This window comes from Mastomys coucha, unplaced genomic scaffold (assembly GCF_008632895.1).
Source record: "Mastomys coucha isolate ucsf_1 unplaced genomic scaffold, UCSF_Mcou_1 pScaffold6, whole genome shotgun sequence".
NCBI lineage: Eukaryota > Metazoa > Chordata > Mammalia > Rodentia > Muridae > Mastomys > Mastomys coucha.
The window spans coordinates 51,216,876-51,237,980 of record NW_022196912.1 but is presented as its reverse complement, the minus strand read 5'-3'; the positions used below and the strand labels follow the sequence as shown (position 1 = coordinate 51,237,980).

General features: G+C 40.2%; 1 protein-coding gene across 1 annotated transcript in view; it reads left to right on the top strand.

The window, feature by feature from the left end:
- Ahr (aryl hydrocarbon receptor) overlaps positions 1 to 3,075 on the top strand; it is a 36,362-nt gene extending 33,287 nt beyond the window's left edge. The window contains exon 11 of the mRNA XM_031355761.1: positions 692 to 3,075. Within this exon, the coding sequence (XP_031211621.1) occupies positions 692 to 829 (138 nt within the window). The 3' untranslated portion in view covers positions 830 to 3,075. The remainder of the gene's footprint in view (positions 1 to 691) is intronic.
- Positions 3,076 to 21,105: the final 18,030 nt, after the last annotated feature.

Sequence of the window (21,105 nt, the reverse complement as noted above, 5' to 3'; positions counted from 1 at the left end):
TACTTGATAACTTGCAGAACAATTTGTTAGATACATATTACAAATAAATTGGTTTATAGTCATATCTGTAGTGTAACATTTCAGGAATAGCAAGAAACATTTGAAACCCAGATCTGGGCAAACGTGCTGGTGTCTGAAATGATGTGTAGAAGTTCTGGATAGAATAAGTTCACTGCCTCCAGGGTTTTGATTGGTGGTGGCAGACTGAATAACCCTATGACACCCTGTGTCACATAATTTCCCATCAGGCCCCAAGGCATAAGTGAGATAGTTATAGCATTCTCTGTACCATCGGGTTTTTTTTGGGGGGGGTGGGAGGGGGTTTGAAACAGGGTTTCTCTGTGTAGCCCTGGCTGTCCTGGAACTCACTCTGTAGACCAGGCTGGCCTGGAACTCAGAAATCTGCCTGCCTCTGCCTCCCAAGTGCTGGGATTAAAGGCATGTGCTACCACTACCCAGCCTCTCTGTACCATCTTTAAGTTATCTTGTAGGATTAGTGGGAAAACCTGATCATCTATAAGAAGGCAGTGTGTGAGCCTTTCTCTGTGTGATTTGAATGATGAAAGATTTACCCTGATCATCATCAGTAAAGGACTGTGAAGTAGAACAGCCCGGAAGTCAATGGGCCTAAAATGGATTTTTAAGGTGTTCCTTAGGTCTTACCAAGCTGCTGTGCTGTGCTTGTTTTCAGTTTCAGAGTCGGAGTGTTTTAAATGAAGCCTATTCGTCTGACTTGAGCAGCGTAGGCCACGCTCAGACTGCTGGCCATCTCCATCACCTGGCAGAAGCCCAGCCTCTTCCTGACGTCACACCGAGTGGATTCCTGTAGCTCCGAGGCCAGGATGAAATTCATTCAGGAGCAGGACAGCAGAACTGTGAGGGTTGGGTATCAGTGTGCTTTCTCCAAAAGAGATTTCAGTCCTTGTGCTTAGAAAAGGAGTTTAAAACGATACCCGAGCTGTAGGTATCCATGTGACCTATAAGATGGGACGCTCCATGGGCACACAGGGAGAGGCCACACTGCATGCCATGGAGTTCCAGCACCTCAGAGTGCACAGTGCTTACTGTAGAGACCTCTCGGGTTGCCTGCTCAATAACTTCAGCCACAAACACAGTGAAGTATTTCGAGCTTTGAACTTCTGGATTCTTGTTAGCATACCAAATACGGAGTTACAGGACTGATCGATTTCCTGTATTTTTAACCTCTGTTTTCGTCCCAGATGTTAAAGTAAATGGTTTGGTGCTTTTATCGAAACAAAATCTCAATGTTTTCTTCCTGCACTGTTAATGTAAGTGCCTCACTATTTTTTTTCTTTTTCTATCTACCTGTAACACAGTAGGGTGTGTATTTTATATGAAATATTTGTTATCTTTTTTTGAATTAATATTCTTTCTGCACACAGAAATTTTCCCAAATCCCAACCTTTTTTTATGAACCCAGGTGTGTTTTTACTGCACTACTCTTGCCTTTTCTTCAGATAAAGGGCAAATGATAACTGAAAGTTAACTATTTATTGTGTAATATACTTGCTTCTGGGCGTTAGATGTTCCTCCGTGCCTTATGTTGAAAAATTTAAAAAATAACATGTTGCCAAAATTATTTAATTATTATGTACTATTAGAGAGTAGCACTTGTATTTTAACAGTGTTTTCTGAGAAGTGTAATAATGCCGCTGCTGGCTTTCCCAGAAACCTCCAGGATGAGATCAGAAGGCCACCATAGAAAATGCTAAAAGTGGCTGCGTCCATTAAGCTGCAGTGAAGGGAGGCGGGGTTTGTTGAGCTAGTTAGCTAAATTAGGCAGAGCACTCATTTCACTGTGTCTAAATTATCTTTTAAAAAAACTGTCTTGGGTCTGTAATCCTGTTTGTGATATTGACTTTATAAATTCCACTTCTTATGCTAGTGGAAGCTACTCGTTTTTCTCATATTTGAGGAGTGCTAAGATGGAAGGTGCCATGTCTGGTGCAAGGTGTTTTAATGACTGAAATGAATGGTGCACTGCATAAATGTAACGAACAAAATAATCTGTAAAATATTCTCAGTTTTCATTTAAGAATAGTTCTTACCTCATATGCACTTTTTTTTAGTGTATCTTCTAAAGAAATCAAATAATGAATTGAGGCTTTTGAGCTGGCATTAAGATAAAGATAAATACAATTTGTCCACCTCCATACCTTAAGTTGTTTATGTGATACAACCTTTGCTACCAATATGGCAAATTTGTCACTTGGCCAAATGTACTGTTCTCAAATGGCTTAAAGAAAAAAATGCTGGTGTCTGTCATTGTCTCTGTCACTGCTTACATAATATATGAAGGACATGGACCTGGATCTTTTTCTCATGTATTGTATAAAAATCTGATGAGACCCCAAACTGAGATGTATTCAGATACAGCGGTGGTTCTCATCCTGTGATTTGTGACTCCCTTTGGAGATAGAATGACTCTTTCACAGGGGTTGCCTAAGACCATTGGAAAACACAGACATTTACATCACCATTTATAACAGTAATGAAGTTACAGTTTTAAAGTAGCAGTGGAAATAATTTTATGGTCAGGGTCACCATAACCTGAGAAACTGTATTAAAGGGTCGCAGCATTAGAAAGGTTGAGAACCACTGGAATGCAGGCTTTTTTTCTCCTTTTTCTTTTAGAAAATTAATGTATGTAAACATGCCTTCGGATAAAAAGGTCTCTTACTTCTATGCATTTTCAGTCAAAATTCTGAACCTTTAGGATTAAGTATTGAAAAACAACTGTCTAAAACATTTCACAATTTGCTTCCAGCATGAGCTATCACCAAGGATTTAGATTGGTGATCTGAATGAGTATCCCACTTTTCTATGTAAACTTTTCATTAAAAGTTGTCATAGAAACCATTTTGTCAGTCTCTTCTGCATGTTACCAAATGTTCAGTTGAAAAAAACAAAAACAAAAACCTTTGGACACTGTGAGTATGATGGCATTTAATTATATACTTATCAAACTAAAAGTTTTAAAAGCAATATTGTATGTTCTTATCTATATAAAAATAGCTAAAACATCTAAGAATAATAAAATCACATTAAACTGCATATTTGTTTGTCTGTATTGCCAAGTGCTAAATGGAAAGAAGACTTAAACCTCCACTAGACTGAGGGACTAACTGCTGGATAAAATCCTAAGCCTCTTGTGTGTGTCTGACTCAGATTCCTCTTTTCTAGGCATTTCTTACAGCACCTGAACACTTAACCAGTGTGCCAGTGTATCACCCTTTCCACTGTTACTATGCACAAGCTAGTTTGTTTCAGTATCAACAGATCTTAGGTTTATATAGCTTCTTGCTGTCCTTTAAACTGTTAATTGCTTATATATGCCATGCATAGATTTTTGTTAAAGTATGATTTATAATGCCCTGAAATATCAAAGGAAATGTAAAAAGTGATATATGATAATAAACTAACCACCAAATATGAATAATGTTTTCAAGCAAATTTTTCTTTCTGTCCCTATAGAGAAAACAGAGCCCTGTAGCATCCTATGATTGCCAGGCAAAGGTAGTCTTTATAAAAAAGACCAACACACCAAGTCTTTCATGAAAGAGTCACTTAAATTCTCTGTTTGAACTATTTGATCTGAGCAAACTCAAGCTTACAAGTGATCTGTAGTCCCCACCACTAATGTGTTTATGTTGGGAGCTACACATGACAGTTAAGTTGTACAGTGTACCACACCACTGATGTTCACTCTGTGTTGTGATATGTGCTCAGAACAGCCTACATCACTGTACATCACTGAATAATGATACATGACTACAATCTTTCTGATCTCTGTGTGAACTTAGTCCAATGGCTTCCTTAATTACAAATGATTCCGTCTTAAACACATCTTACCAAGACTGCTGACCCAAGGGTGTTGGCCACTCCAAGGAAGTGGATGGTAGGTATGATTTCTGTCTTAACAGATGACCTTGCTTCCAGTTTTACTAATAAACTCAGCAGCTTCACCCAGTGCTTTTCTATATTTTCATCTCTTCCAATACTACCATTCTTAGACTTCACCATTCCTGGAGTCTATAGGAGGAGAGGTTCCTAGATGTTCAGGTAGAGGCCCATCTTTTTTTGTACTTCAGAGTTAAAGATGAGCATCTATGTTTTCTGTGTTTAACCACTCCCCCCCACCCCCCGTACATCTCTGTGTGGACAGGTTGCCATCAAATCTTGGAAAGTGTGGTCCTTCATCACCTTAATTTAATCCTCTCTATTTCCTTTTGCTCAGAGATTGTTTTTGTTTCCACTAATCCACTGAATCCATTGCTCTTTCCTTCTGTGCAGTGGTGTGGCTCACCCCTGCCTTTTCTGCTTGTTCCTATGATCAAATTGTTCCTTCAGTGAACTTCTTTCTTCCCATGATTCCCACGGCTTTAGCCTTCCTTCAGTCTCCTAATAGTCTCTCCTTTTTTATCCCCTCATCTCATACCACCTTCTCCTCAGCTCTTTCAGCTCTGCAGCCTCCACTTACACCCTCTTTTCGTCTTCCATCTTGATAAGTCTTGGGTTCTGGTTTTGGTTCTTTACACACTCATCCATTCTACAGCTCTTGCCTTTGTGAGGAGTGCCCTCAAGTTTTATCTCACTGTGACTGCCCTTCATCAATCCCTTGAGTGTAAGGTAGGTGACTTCCAAGTAACAGCACAGAAAGGTGGAAAAATAATTCATAAAAAACTTACACACTTAGAGAAGAAGAAACTGAGGCCAAAGGCGTAAATGGCCTCACACTGTTCATTCAGGTGATATCGAGGGACTAAATACACCTACTGATGCGGGGCAGAGCAGCGGGCTATTCCTGCACAAGCGCTTTGCTCTGTCTTTCCATTCCACCTGACGTGTAATTTAGTTCATCTCATGGGAATGCCATGAGGTCAATTTAATTATTCTATTTTTATAAAGGACTAAACTATATTTTTAAAAAGTAACTGAAATCTTCAAATGGTCATACACAGAATAATTTTATTTTAGAACCCATGTTTATGTTAATTTGGTGACAAGGGATATTCTGTAGACACTACTGTAGAGTCCAGGACCTAGAAATGAGAAGATGCTATGGGTTATATATCCTCTATATCTCTTGTTGGAGGCTTGGCCACTAGCTTATGGTCTGTTGAGAGGGAATGGAGCCTTTAAAAAATAGTATGCCGTGGGAGTATACTAGACAACAAGGTTGTATCCCAAAAGGGGATTTTGAGACCAAACTCTTCCCCTCTTTTTCTGTATATCCTGAGTCCAGTAAAGTGAGCAAGACTCTTCTACCTTACCTCCTTCAAATGTACTGGGCAGTAACACGGCCAAGAAACCATGGATGAAAATCTTGGAAACCACAACTTCTTCTCTCTTAAGAGAAGGCTGACACACAGGCTGTCCTGGATTACCTGGGGAGACTCATTTAATCACCAAAAGTTCTTGCAAGAGGAAGGTTGGAGAGTCAGAAGGGAGGGGGAACAGAAAGGAGGACAGCAGAAGTATTTGAAGACACTATACTGATACTCTTGATGTAAGTACTCAGATGTAAGATCACAACCAAAAAATACAAGAAGGTCCAAGAAGCTAGAAAAGGGAAGGCAGTAACTGAGCCTTAACTGATGCCCTGATTCCAGAGCAGGCATCCTCTGCTTGAGTGGTTTTAAACCTGTGGATTGTGACCCCTTTGAGGGTCGAAGGACCCTTTCGTGGAGGTCATATCTTACATATTAAATATTTACATTATGATTCGTAACAATAAAAAATACGGTTATGAAGTAGTAACACAAATCTGATTGGGGTACACCACAGCATGAGGAAGCAGAGTAAAGGCTCACAGCATGAGGAAGGTTCAGAATTGCTGCTCTAGTTCTATTAAGACGATATTTGTATTGTCCTATGCCAATTAATGCAGTAAGTCATTATAGTAGCCATTAGAAATGAGCACAAGTGTTTCAGATTTTAAGGAATGAAGCCTCTGGAATGGAAATAGCTCCATTTCCACATCTTTCTATACAAAGTAGTGTTCTTTGCATTCTCCCAGGCTACAGCTCAGAGAACAGCCAGGAGGACTTGGCACTATTCCGATTGCTCCTCCCCACCTTTAAGTCCCTCTGGATCAAGAAAAGAGATTCTACTTTATGAGTGACACAGTGGTGCCTGGTTGGCTCCAAATTTGCCTCAGCGCAAGGACATATGGAAGAGCACACTGCAGTCTTGCTTTCTCCAGATGTTTGCCTCATGTTGGGAGTCAGGAAATATGTGCGTTGCTCACAACCTCACATATGGTTCTAAGGAAGGGTCTTAATAATGTGTCTGCTGGTTGCAAATCACCATACAAATTGGCCTGATTCCTAAAAGAAAAACGGCTTTCCTGAAGTGAGCTAGACATTATATCCACACTTGCTGTCGTGAAGTAGTTCTCTGCATTTAAGATTAACACACCTATTTTGAGGATAGAAAGAATAGTCTGTGGGGTTTTTTTTTTTTCAAACTTCTATCAGGGTATTATCACTTCATAGGGTCCAAGGGAAGCCCATTAAATGAGAAAAAATCTCAAAGCTGTTAAAATACTGTCCACTACAAACACCTTGAAATACCTTCTGTACACAGTTTTCAACTCATATTGGATCTAGTTTGATTATTATACAATAAGGAGAGTTGATTGTCCTGCAGTTTTCTATTTAGTGTCTTGAAGCCGTGGTTGACTGTAGGTAACAGAGCCACAAAATACAAACCTTCAGTGGGGTGCTGCTTGATTTCAGGGTAGGTGTCTGTGCTAGGACACAGTGAGATATGAACCACTGAGTCAAATATATGCCAGACTCAAGCATTTACAGTTTCCCTCAAAGATTTTACTCTGGATCCAGCTCAGGTTATTCTTGGGTATATCAAGAAATGAGCTGTCTATCTGATGGATGAGAGGCTAAAATGTAAGCTAATGTTTAACTGATGTGCTTTTTTTTTTTTTAATAGAGAATGGTGTTAGAAACATATTTTAGAATGAATGACTTGGCTACCTGGCCAAGTTTTAGGTTTCTCTCCTTGATTCAAATAAAGTATGAAATTAAAGATAACCCACTGGGCACTCAAATCAGGAGTGCTCATTCCTACATTCATCTAGAAACCAATCTGTGCCTATGCACAAAGAATACTCACAAACTTTCTTGAGTATTATCAACAAAAAGACCTTAACTGCAGAATGAACATAGAAAGAGACAGGAATTTCTCAGTTTAAAACAAGAGTGTTAGAACATTTGGGTAATAAATTCTTGATGTTCCTTGAATTAGCAAATGGCATGCACATGCATCCCCTTCTCCAGGGTTCAGGGAACATCTCAAATAAAGGACAGAAGGGATGGGAAGCTGGAAGATGGGAAGGAGTGTGTTGTAGTGCTGTCTGCTGAACACACAGGATACTGCACTCATGAACTCACAGCAGCTGTGGTCACCTGCACAAGATCAAGCCAGTCAGCATGGCAGCATGCTTGGGGGTGGGGGAGGGGTGGGGCTCAAGCTTTACCTCTAGCTGAGTAGCTATTGGTGGGTATTAACGGAGAGGCTGTCAGTTTTCTGTAGGAATATGGTTGCTGGGAGGTTGCCCATGGCCATTGGACTACTAGCCAGACTCAATAGGTTATTAAATTATAAAACAGACGTAAACATAAGAAGAGAGACTAGAAAAGGAGCCCCGGGGAAGTGAGATGAAAAATTGCTCTTGGGTGTGAACATGGTACATTATACTGAGACATGAACTTGTCAAGTAATAAAAATACTCAAAGATTCAAAACTAAAAATATATTTCGACCAGGAGGTTACTCACAGATTCCATGGTTTAGAAGGAAGTGCCCACCTCTGTGTAAATTTTCAGTAGGTTCTGGGGATTTGGGGGACTCCTTCTTTCAATTTAACATTTGTCTGTGGTAAATCTGAGAGAATACTATTTAGGCTGAAGAGTATGAAAGAGCTTTGTCTTAATGTCATGTGTCTTGGTGACTTTAATCTCAATTGCATGTTGAGTCACTGTCTTCAGAATCTATCTACCAAGTGGCTTCTAATATTTTGTTTCTAAACATAAGTCTCGTGAGATAGCCACAGGGAGATCTTGTGATTAAACAAAACCTTGGCAAAAGGAAGTTAATCAGGTTCCTTTGCTGTTATGGGTTGTACATACTCAGTGCAGAGAGTGGCACTATTAGAAGGTGTGGCCCTGTTGGAATAGGTGTGTCACTGTGGGTATGGGATATAAGGCCCTCATCCTAGCTGCCTGGAAGCCAGTATTCTGCTAGCAGCCTTCAGCACCTCCTGCACCATCCCTGCCTGGATGCTGCCATGTTCCCACCTTGATGATAATGGAGTGAACCTCTGAACCTGTAAGCCAGCCCCAATTAAATGTTGTCCTTCTGAGAGTTGCCTTGGACATGGTGTCTGTTCACAGCAGTAAAACCCTAATTAAGACATTGGCTAAACATCTTTAGTGTGTTAATGAATATAGTAATTTTCAGAACAATTGGTGTGTAGTGTGTTTCCAACTTAACTCCAGAACCGTTTTCACAAAGCCTTTCTCATTTTGCTAGTGTTCCAAAGAAAGCACATTAGCAAAGTCTGGTTTGTGGGGAGAAATCACAGGCTCATTTCTTGTGTTTCCTTGTGGCTCAGAGTCTGCATCTTCAGATAGGATTTGTGAGAGATTGGATGTATCTTCCTATCTCAGGAATGCATCATACCTACACCAGCACTCACATGCATGGGAATTTGCTCCCCTCTGCCTCCATTTTCCAAACAAGTTTTTCTCCTTGTAAAGACATTAACATTCTCTCTACACCTGAAGTACTTGCTTAAGTCTGTGCTCCATATTATTTGGAAATATATCCCCAAGGTTTCTTTTTATTTTTAAAACTTAATTATCAAAATACTCTTCGTCATTCAGCTATGCTATTTTGGCCAGCTGCAGAAAATTTCACTAACTTTGTTTTTAAACATTTTAAACCTTAGTTTTCAGAGAGTTAGTGTGAAAATTAGTTTACAAGACACATGACTCTATTTACTGTAGTGATCACATTTAAACCTTTTAGATAAGATCCATATGCTTTTGTTTTTATTGTTAGAACTAGGAAAAGAACATGTTTTCTTTTCATCAAAATACAAGTAGCTTTCTCTTTTATTTGGAACATGAGAAGGCTTAAAACCAGATCATGGCACAAGGAGAACAGTGTTTGGTGACATACTGCATACACACTTGTTATATTCCTCTCTCTCTCTCTCTCTCTCTCTCTATCTATCTATCTATCTATCTCTATCTCTCTATCTCTATCTCTCTTCTCTCACTGGCTTGCATTAACCCATTCTATTTCATCTCATTTTATGTTACTTTTTTGGTACATACTGTATTACTTTAATTCTTGTTGTTATTATCAAATTCAAGTCTCCCTTTATTACCAACTATCTTTGGAATAATTTGGACAAAATAAAATAAAACAGAACAAAGCAAAGGAGGTACCAAACAAAAGAAAATCAACTTGTCCACAGTTCTAACTGATGGCAGACATCACTCCTGCCAGGAAAGGCTGGTTATATCCATGGTTCTACTTGTAATTTATGTTCACAAAATTCATTGTAGCTGGTTCTCCTGCCTGCCTCCATTATTTCAGCACTGCCACTGTCAATAATTGAGAACCCAGATCCTTCAACACTTCTTAAAATGCTTCCGATTAAAGAAGTTATTGAGAGGCTTGGGTCACATGGGCTTGACATAAACCATCAAAATCATTATGATTTTTGCCAGCTGACCTCATGAGGCAAGCATAGAGCTTCTCCACAACTTAAAAGGCATTGTGTGACTTAAAAAGCATGGTGTGAAACAAACTGCAGAGAATCCCATGGGCCAGGTGGGAGGCAGAGTATAGATGAGGCTAAGATGACACCCAGCCATGTGTATGTCAAGCGTGGCACTAGGTTCTATGGCGAGTCTACATTAGAAATCAGTTAGGACACCTCCTCCAGGTGACAAGGGCCCAAGTGCAGCTCTCTGAGGTCTTAGGTGACTCATTCTCACTGTTTGCTTGTTTGCTTTTGCAAAAGAGAATTCTGATTCCCAATGGGTAAGTCAGCTTTCTTAGCACAGGATGGTGACTCTCACAAATGCCCACATAAAAATGAGGTCCTCATTACCAGGAACAAGAAGTGCCAGCAATGCTTCTTAATCTTCCTCACTCAAGAACCCCATGGGAGCCTGTTGTCATCCAGACTGACTCACCAACTGGCACAGGTCCCAAGAGCTTGCATTTCTACTGAGCTCCTCCATGCTGGGCACCTAGCAGGACACATTGAATGTTGGGGATTCATTTCATAGACAACAGGGAGTCACTGGTGTGCATTCTGTCTTCAGCAAAAAAGAATTCATGACTTTCCACTGTAAATTAATTACTTCACTGTAAAGAATTCCCATCAGTGAATTCTTCTGTGCAGGGCAAGTAGTAGAATTGCTTTCAGAAATAGAATAAGACCAAGAAGATGGAGCATCTAAATCTCCTGTTTGTGTAGACACAGGAGGTCCTCTGAGCATCCTTGGTGAGTGACCCCTCATGGGTTCATATCTGCATCTCCCATTCAGCAGGAGCACACTCTCCCGCCTTTGTACTAATAAGCAACACTGGAACATTGCAAGTAGGAGAGGGACAGAATGTTTTGTGTTAACAAGAATGCTTGCATGTCTCACAGCATGTCTCCTAGCCAAGTTCACACCATTCCCTCATCCGAGGTCTAGCAACCTTGGAGCTATCACCTCTTCTGAATGTGTCATTCCTAGCTGTGCTGGGCTATTGTGGGCACAGCAGGGTGCTTCACCTTACTGATGCTAGCAGCATTCTGTAATGGCTCCTGACATTGTAAAATGGCCCCAGTGAGAACTGACACTTTAAAACCTAATTCACATGGTGTTCAGGACAGCTAGCTGCAAAGACAGCAAGAAAATGTGAAGCTCCACTGAATTTAGGGGTGGGGATCACCCAACTTAGAAAGATTTATATAGTGCAAATCTTTCTGTTTCATCAGTCCTGAGTGACATGGATTTCAGTTCAACAGAAAGTCCAAATTATATGCCTAGCTGGAGCTTTTGTAGATGTGCTGGGCAGGAGGAACAAACCAATACTTCTAACCCTCTTCAGGACAGGCCAGAGGGACAGGACAGCTCCACTGAGATCAGTGTTGTACTCTGCCTCCAAAGACCCTGCTGGAGAGGGAGATGTCTCCAATATTATATGAAATGCAAACACATCAAGGTCACTCCAAAATGAGTTAGTGTGCATACTCTGCTCTGGGCTTGTCAACCACCTGCTAGCTAAACTTTGGAATAACTTGTCATGACAACTAGTTGCAGTAGGCTCACTGGTATATGTTTGGTGTGGCTTTAAGAAAAGTTTTCTTCCTGCAGCATTAGTGGAAACTGTTTTCCTGATAGGCAATTGACAAAAATGAAGAGATAAAGAAAATGCGGCATTTTGCATAAATATAGATAAAAGTGACCTACCAAAATAACTGCCCACCTGTCCTTTATATATGTTATCTTGTTTTAAAAGAGAACTCTGAAGGAAAATACGTACGTATAACATCCATATCTTTTGCTCATAGATTCTCTAGTATCAGTAAGATGTTATGGCCGTAAAGGCTATTATGAAGCTATGAGCTCTTTATAGAGGCCTAGGCACTAGGCCAGAGGCAAGGTGCCATTTCCCTGCTGTCCCACTGAGAGAGAGGGAAGGAAGGCTACAGTCTATTAGCCTAAGCTGGGGACAGTATCCATTCACTCTCAGCCAGCACTTACACCCCTGTCAGATGTGACCTTCCAATTCAGTCACCTTCATGAAGTTCATCTCCACTTGGGAACAAATTAGGAATCTGAAGTAAGGTGGGTGGTTCATGGTCACCTGTTTCAGAGATTTTTGTGCTCAAAGCAGTCAATAGTTAAACAAAGCTGAAGTTTTCAGGTTAACCATGTCAGTCTGAAGAGCGGATGTGTGCGAATGCTTAGACTCACTCCTTACTTCTCTGCCTGCTCTAGCATGAAAGAGATGCACCCCCAGAGTTTCCAAGCAGTTTGCAATTTCAATAGTTAACTTTTGAAATGTTTTGTGTGGTTCCAGAAGTTTTAAACATCTAGATTTAAAAAATTTAAAAACCCTGGATTGAGAGCTTCAAGTGTGAAGTCCCTTTTAGCATGCATGGTTCCACATACATAGGACTCAGATTGGGTGGGAGTCGGTATTTATTTTTACTTAAGTGTTGAAAGAAATCACAAACTAAACTTAGTACAGACATAGTTGAGGGGTGGGGAGGTGTCTCACTGGGGGAAGTGCTTGCTGCACAAGCATGAGGATCTGAGGTCAGATTCCTAGGTTAAAGCCGGTGGGTCAGCAGTGTCTGTAACCCCAGCAGTGACGGAGTGGTACAGACAGGAAGTCCAGGCCCGACTAGCAAATTAGTGAGAGACCCTTTCTCAAAAAATAAGGTGGCATAAATAGAGGAAGACACTAAGTTGGACCTCACACTCATTTGCTTGTGCACACATGTGACCCTCCTCCAGCTAAGAGCTGGTTCTTTCAGATCTTGCCTTGCCACAAATAGCCACACCTTTCTCTAAGCTCCTGCAAATAGCCACGCCTCTCTCCAACCTCCTGCTAATAGCCACACCTCTCTCTAAGTTCCTGTTATGACAGAAGTCTGCCTCCAGAGACTGCAGATGAAGATTCTGATTGGGCCATGAGTTGCTGACAGACTGGGGGAGGGGTTTTTCCTCTACCTACCTGCTTGTAACAAAGAGAGTTCAATAATGATGGAGGACTGAAAGCATGCCATGCTTCAGTCTCATTTTTTAACCCCTTCCCGCATTCCGGTTCCCTTAATTTTTCACATGCTCTTACTCCCATTCCAGAAGACCCGTTCGTGTGTGGCTGCAGGCACACACACACACACACACACACACACACACACACTTACTTAAAAAGAAGAATTAGTAGTGGACAAAATCAATTACCTAATTCAGTTTAAGTAAAAAAGAAATGGATCTCAAAACTGAAGGTTGTGTCAGAGCCAATCACTTTACAGCAACACCAGCTCCCACTCCTATTGTCTATTGCTAAGGACAGTCCATTCAAGAAACTACTCTTGTGACCTCTCCAGCTTCACTACACTACAGAGATCCTGGCTCTGTCTACACAGGCCCTAAACCTAGACTTCAAAATCTACTAACACATAGGCCTTCAGCCATGGCTTGAACCAGAACCTTTGTGGATGGAGCAAAAAGTGATTTTTTAAACAGCTTCCCAGGTGACTCTAACATACGACCAGGCTTCCAAGCAACTGGGGACAAAAGCAGCTCAGAGAGGCTGGGCAAAGGAGGTCCAACAGTAGGATGGAAATATATGAGGAGGGAAGCCTGTCCCTATGCTAAAGAGAGAGAGCATCCAGAGTTAGGAGTGGGCTCTGCGACCTTAGACTCATCAACTTCAAATTAGTCCTTCTACAAAGAGAGCTGGGGACCCTCGCCTGCAAGCCTGGAAACAAAACCAAGAAAGTAGCACTGCAGTGAGCACTCATACAGTAACACGCTGCAGTGAGCACTCATACAGTAACACGCTGCAGTGAGCACTCATACAGTAACACGCTGCAGTGAGCACTCATACAGTAACACGCTGCAGTGAGCACTCATACAGTAACACGCTGCAGTGAGCACTCATACAGTAACACGCTGCAGTGAGCACTCATACAGTAACACGCTGCAGTGAGCACTCATACAGTAACACGCTGCAGTGAGCACTCATACAGTAACACACTGCAGTGAGCACTCATACAGTAACACGCTGCAGTGAGCACTCACACAGTAACACACTGCAGTGAGCACTCACACAGTAACACGCTGCAGGGAGCACTCATACAGTAACACACTGCAGTGAGCACGAGGACATCAACACACTGCACTGGGCACGAAGTCCTCTTAGAAGTCACACTAAAACTGGTGTAATTAGGTAATTATGTCCATCTCATGTGTGTCACAAATGACAGAAACATTTTATTACCGTTATATTTTAATATCCAAATAAACCTGCCAGATTAATCTTACAATGGTTATTGCTCATCATTTAGAAAAATCTGTACCTGACACAGCCGCTTTGTGTTCATATCTTTCCATATTGACTTGGAAGTTCTGAGTGCTACCATCTTTTTTGTCTCTTTGATTTGACATTAGAAAACTAAAATATCCCAAATCTCAGAACTGAAGCAAGCTGGCTTTATGATTCTTTCTCCCACACTTTTCCTTGAGGTAACTCAGTACCACGTGGAACAGGGCCAGTGAGGAAGGTTTAAAGAGACTTGATGATGATTTCTGTGGTCATATAGTCAGAGTAATCAGCTATTGATTAGTTGGAAATCTCAATTACAGTAATGGCATCCCTGAAGCAAGATTCTTATATACTATAACATGATTTTTCAAAACTATATAAGATGCAGGGTGGTGGTGGTGCACGCCTTTAATCCCAGCACTTGGGAGGCAGAGACAGGTGGATTTCTGAGTTCGAGGCCAGCCTGGTCTATAGAGTGAGTTCCAGGACAGCCAGGGCTACACAGAGAAACCCTGTCTCAAAAAAAAACAAAAAACAAAAAACAAAACAAAACAAACAAACATACATACATACATACATGTACATACATATATATGATGCCTTTTGTTTCTCTTCTGATACCGAATCAGGTCTTTCTTTGTCTTCAGAGAGGCACCAGCCAATTAAAATGTGTTACTCTGGCTGGTGCCCACCACACCTGTAATCCATCAGCATCTCTACACAATTTCTCATGGAAAGAGCACTTCAAGACACCTCTGAGAGGTATAGTGTAGCTCTTGATATCTCCCACCTCAATCTTTAACAGTTTCCTGTGTTCAGGTAGCACTAAAGCGGCTTTTTTAGAATTTAGAGTCTTTTTTAGTTTAAAATATCTATCCAAAGTTACAGGGACAAAGAAAGTATCTTCCACATCGTATTTATTTCTTCTCTAATGTTTCCACAGATGAGTAGATGGTGACCACGAAAAGTAGTTTGAAGGAAAGGAGGTTTTCCAAGTTTACCAAATAATGAAGCTCAGAGTTGTCTTTTCTCTACCAAATACTAAGCCATGTGTACTGTCTAGCTCCCAGTGTGAACCCCAACTCTGTACCTGAATGATTACCCTAGCAAACTGAAGAAGGAATTTGTGATGTGTTGATTTAGAATTGATTTAACCACATTAAGTACTATGGTGTGGTAGCACGGGTCAATGTCAGATTGAGTTCTCCTGCCGGGGCTCACAGAGCTCTCAGGAGTCAAGAAGTGCTCTGGGATTGAGCTCACTGCTCAGCACGTTGAGGTTCACACAGTTATGAACCACGGAGGCTCCCAGTGCAGTTCAGAAGATAAAAGTTACACTGCCTGGGAGGTATGCTAGAACAGATGTCTCTGTATGGAATGGGCAGGTCATGGTATCCCAAGTCCTGGGCTGGCTTTCACCACCTAGAAACTCACGCTGCTGAAAGTGTGGTAGATAAATTTTATTTTAGTTTCTTCTGTACTTTAAACAACTTGGTTGGTTTTTTCTACTAGACTTTATTGGTTTTGTTTTTGTCATTCCTGCATCTATATTTCCAATTAGTTCTTCAAAAATCAAAAATGAAGAAAGCTCAATAAATAGACATGTTGTGGGTCTATTTTTAACCTGTTTTCTTTTGTGATGTTCCAAAATATATTTACAACTTGTAGTTTTTAATGGTTTATTTGAACTGTATCTGTTTTAAAAATAAATGCTATGTATTAAGAGATTCTCACCTATGTCATTTCAAGACATCATTTTACCAGTATAATAACAGGTTATACTGTAGGTGAGCTATCTCATTAAATGTAGTTTTTTTTTCTTTAAGGAAGATCATATGAGATACATGTGTTTTAAATACTGCATCTACAAGATGAACCCAAGAAGGCAATGTAAATGAGGCATTATTAAAAACAGCCCACTTCAAATGATTTGACAGGTCGACCACATCCTATGGAATTCAGGCAACAAGGTACATGATGTGACATGATGTGTACTTCTCAATACATGTAGAAGGGTGCTGTCTGTTCTTTCATCATAGCTATACCATCAAAAGATGACTACCAATACCAGCTATGCAAATACATGGTACTATTGCCCAAGGCCTCCTTGTTGAGTAAAGTTACAGATAGATGGTTTCCATTTGGCAAAATAGATTAGAAGTTCCAACTGGCATGCCCTGCTTGACTTTGCATGAAACCTGCTCCTGATCTTGCTGTACTCTCACCAGAGGCTTAAAGCAACATGGCTTCCTAGTTTTGTTCCAAAACCATTATAACACAAGCTTTTTCTCTTTCTTTTTCTCAATTAATCGACTCAGGTATTTTATTGCAGCATGAAACTGATTAAAACATTGTTTCATGGGCTAGAGAGATGGCTCAGAGGTTAAGAAGAGCACTGGCTATTCTTCCAGAGGTCCTGAATTCAATTCCCAGTAACCACATGGTGGTTTATAACCATCTATACCCTCTTCTGCCTTGTACCTATACATGCAGACAGAATACTGTATATACAATAAATGAATAAATAAATAAATCTTTTAAAAAGCAGTTTCATTACATTCACATTTTCTAGTTATTATAATTGATTCCTATAAGTTGTCATGGATTAATTAACTAAAATGATTTTTGTATGTGATGTTTTACTAGAAACTTTTGTAAAAGTAGATCCAAATCAGCAACTTGTTTGAAATTGTATCATTTCCTTGATATTTCCATTATTTATTGAATGTCATATTTTTACTATGTCCTTTAAAGGACATAATTTTCCATACATAAATATAATAACTATAAGTAACTAATAGTATATTTGATCTCCATGCAATCCAATAAGAGCATTTCACATTAGTCCCAACACTTTCATTATTTCTTTTGGTTGTAGGAAACAAGCAGGTATGTCTGCCTTACACATTGTTTAAACAATAAACTTACAATAGCATTAGAGACATTTAATTTTTTAAAACAATAAATGCTTCTAAAAACAGTAGGCTAAAATATTTAAGGAATTGTTGTGCAAGCTTTTGGTTTTAACTAGTGTCTCTATGCAGTGAACCCCTTTCAATGCTAAATGTAGTTTGCTTTTTATTAAAAAGTAATGTCTAATAGAATTTTAGAGATAAATACATGCAAAAAATACTATAGGCAGAGACAAACTAAAGTCAGATTATATGGAAAATTATGTGGAAATTCCCCCCTGGTTGGTCTTCTTTCAAAGCAACAATCCTTCATTGTTCTTTATCCCCAAAGGTATAATTTATAAAAACCTTACTCATATTTTATTTCAATTTTATGGTGTAATGGCTCATAAAAAATTTAGTACAATAGAGGTCAAAGCCTCTCCCTTCTTTTCTCAGTGAACGTTTGCATTGTTAACTTCACCATATTATTTTCAGAGAAGTGGACGCTTTGTGTCCTGAGTGAGATAACCAGCCTAACCACCAAAAGAATCACACTTCTTTCTGCTGCCATGAAAAACAACCCATGGTTGGAGGTCAAGTCAAATTGATAATATATGAAAGGAAATGAGAAACCATGGTGTCTGGTTTCAAATGAGGGCTTTCCTTCTGATCACTTGTTAATCTCTTATCAAAAAAATATACTAACGTCCAGAGATTTATTTCATTGGTAAGAAATTTGGTGATTCAATGATCCCTATGGAATCAGTAGAAAGCAGATATCTTAATGGACCTCCACCCATCCCTAACCACTGTCCAGAACATAGTACTGGTGTGGAAGGTACCATTTTTAAGATCAAGCAGATCAGGTCTGTCTGTATTTGTGCATATGTGTTTATGGAAGTCATGTGCAGAGGATGATTGCTTCATGTTAATTCCATTCATTAATTTAAATTGAAACAAAAACATCACATTGTGTAGAGTTTCATCATGATTCACATACTTATTGTGTGTGTAATGTTCATGACGGGGTAAACATCATAAAACTTGTTGTAACGTGACTAGGAACATAGGTTAGCTGCAGACAGAGGCTTGGAAAATAGGAAGGATCATGATGGGCAGGAAACACTAAGTTACCCTCAGAGAAACCAGTGGAGAGGCTACTGAAATCATGTACTAAATATTTTTAAAAGGCTAGCAAAATATCTTGAATGTCATCATCATAAAGAAACAATAAACAAGGGCTGAGCAGCTGAAAGTGTTCTGTTTTCCCAGGGGACTTAAGTTCTAGCCCAAAATCCATGCTAGAAGACCCTGAGAGCTCGAATGCCCTCTTCTGGTCTCTACAGGCACTTGCATTCACCTGTGCATAGCCTCTCACACATAACATTTAACGATAAAAGTGCAATATGAAGAATTAAAGATAAACAGGCACTTGAGATAACAGATGCATTTGCTTGATTTTAATAGTGGGAAACTACACTGCATCTTATTATATTTCTCCCTAAATAGGCCATTGTGCTAGGCTGAGCTAGTTTCTTTAGTGAATGTGCAGCTTTAGACAAACATTTATTGCTTCCTAGTAAAGCAGTGGTCCTCATAAGAACTGCCAGTGGTAGAGACTGTTGGAACACTAGATAGCAGAATGAGCGCTGCTACCTGTTCTTATTAAGGTAGTGACTGTTTTACTCTAAGCAAGCATTAGGAGAAACTATCCCTAGTGCATATCAATGAAGAGATAATTCATTATTTATTTTTTTCATTTTTTGCCTATCTCTTGTTATGGATTCTGCTCACATTCCCAGCCATTTGTTCCCTGTGCTTAGCTTTTACAAGTCCCCATAACTAGGTAAAATCAAAACTCTAGAGGCTTGTGATTTATCAGTCAGATTTATATTAGTAAATTCTCAACCCACAAAATGCCTGCACAGTGAATTTAAATTCAATTGATATAAACGCAAGCTACACATCTAGATGGAAAAAAAACACACCCTACTTATTATTTAATTATCTATCTAAGAAATCCCCAATAATTAGAGCTCCCAGGACTGTGTGGTTCTGGCTCTTCATCTTGTCTCTCTTCCCTGTCTCCTCTTTTGTCCCTCTGTACTCATCTCTAAAATCCTCAGCCTGCCTTCTTTTTCCAGTGCCCAATCACAGGCTTTCACTTTATCTTGTTCCTGCCCTGGTGCTGTATTATTCATTTTTTATTAGATATTTTCTTTAATTACATTTCAAATGTTATCATTCTTATTTTGATGCTAATTCTACTTCCCCAAGAGGGGCTGCCTGGGTCAAGGAATGAATCACTACTCAAGTGACTTCAGGAGAACCTTCCTTTAATGAATAAAAAATTCAGGGGATCAATCACTGGGCAAGGAGTAGGCGGGACTTCCGGAGCCGGAGAGAGGAAGAAGGGAGGCAGGAAAAGGAGACAGGATTTTGAACAGAAGACAGTAGAGGCCAAAATGTAGGCAGTGGAGGCCCCGGGGTCAGGTGGCAGATCTGTTGGGATCTGCTATGCGAGGATTTAATTTAGAATGTTTTATAAATTAGGATGCTAGTTGCTGCACCCAGCAATTGTGTTACCTGTTAATTCTGAACTAAGTTTGTGTGGTGTTTTCCTTTACACTGCAACTCAACCGGGATTCAGAGAGAAAGGGTACAGCAGCAAAGAGTGTGTTTGCAAGAAGTGCACCCCAAAGGCCACGAGAATTTGGAAGCGTGGGGCAGGTGCAGCAACAACCAGCCATGGGAACTTAAAGAGTTGGTTGGAGAGATTTTTGGAGCTCTGGGTCAGAGAGTCTGCAAAGATGTGAACAGGCCAGCCTGCCCTCCAGTACCTGGCTGGCCTGCCCACTAGTGACCTGATTGTATAGGGATAAGCACAACTACCAAACGGAGATGGAGAGCCAGGAAAAATCTCTGAGAAGTCCTAGAAGTAGAGGATATACACATTTAAGGGCCTTTGGTGATAACTATTAAATTCTGCTGCAAAAATATGGAACCGATTAACATTCCACTGGCAATAAAGGGAGTGATCACACACCATGGCCTTGCCAATCCCTGAGGACTGTTGTTTAAAAATGTTTGCAAGTGTTACTTTTCCTGTGAAAACGGGGTTGAAATGACAAAGACTTCTTAGATGCGTTGCATCAAGCTGGAGCTGAGGAACTGTGGCTGAGACAGCTCCCCAGCACTGGCCACCGCATGCCTTTTAGCCAGGACTGGCCGTGCCTTTATTCTAACCCAGTCTGAGGCTTCTTCTGGTTTTCATGCACCTCTCCTTATGAGTTGCAAATCTGCAAATGAATGTGACTGTCTGCAAATGGGCTGGTCTAAACTGTAAATAATACCTAGTACATTTAGGTCCAGTATGTTCTAAATTTAGGTCTTGTCATTCCTGGTTACATCTAAAAATCTTCAAAGAGAAACAAATCTGGGTCCAGAAGCCAATTTGGTTTGGCTCGGGTGATAGGAAATTATTGCTAAATAGCTAAAACTCTTTCATAACAATTTTAGAAATGCTAATGACATCTTAAAGGTACATGGATTCAGCAAGAATTAAGTCTCTGGCTGACGACTCTGAGCAGAAACAGAATGATGTAGACTGATTTTCTGTCTATTCAGGCTATCTTCACATTCATTTCCTCAATAGATGATTGACTTTGTCAAAATATCGGCCTGAGTCTTGACTACTGTGAAATGCACAACAGTTATGACACAAAGGACCCACCCACTTCTGGGACCCATGCTCTCTTAAACTCTGGGAAAGGAAAACAAAGGCAAAAAGCATTTTAAGACAAAATCCTGAGCAATCTGAAGGCAACCTACGGAAGGTGGAGGCTCATTCTTCTTAGTGGAAAGAAAAAAGGGCATAGAAGGTTGAACATTAGAACTGAATTGGGCATGGGATTCAGGCTGCTATTAGGGCAGGCAGGAGGGTAATGAAGGTATTTTACCAAAGCTATGAAAAAGGAGGGAATTAAGAGGTGGCCTAGCTGGATGTGGGTTATCCCTGAAGGAACAATGGAGAAGTGAAATGCACATAGAGCTCTGGAAGCCTAAGCTATCTGTATGAGCAAGATCACTGAGAATCC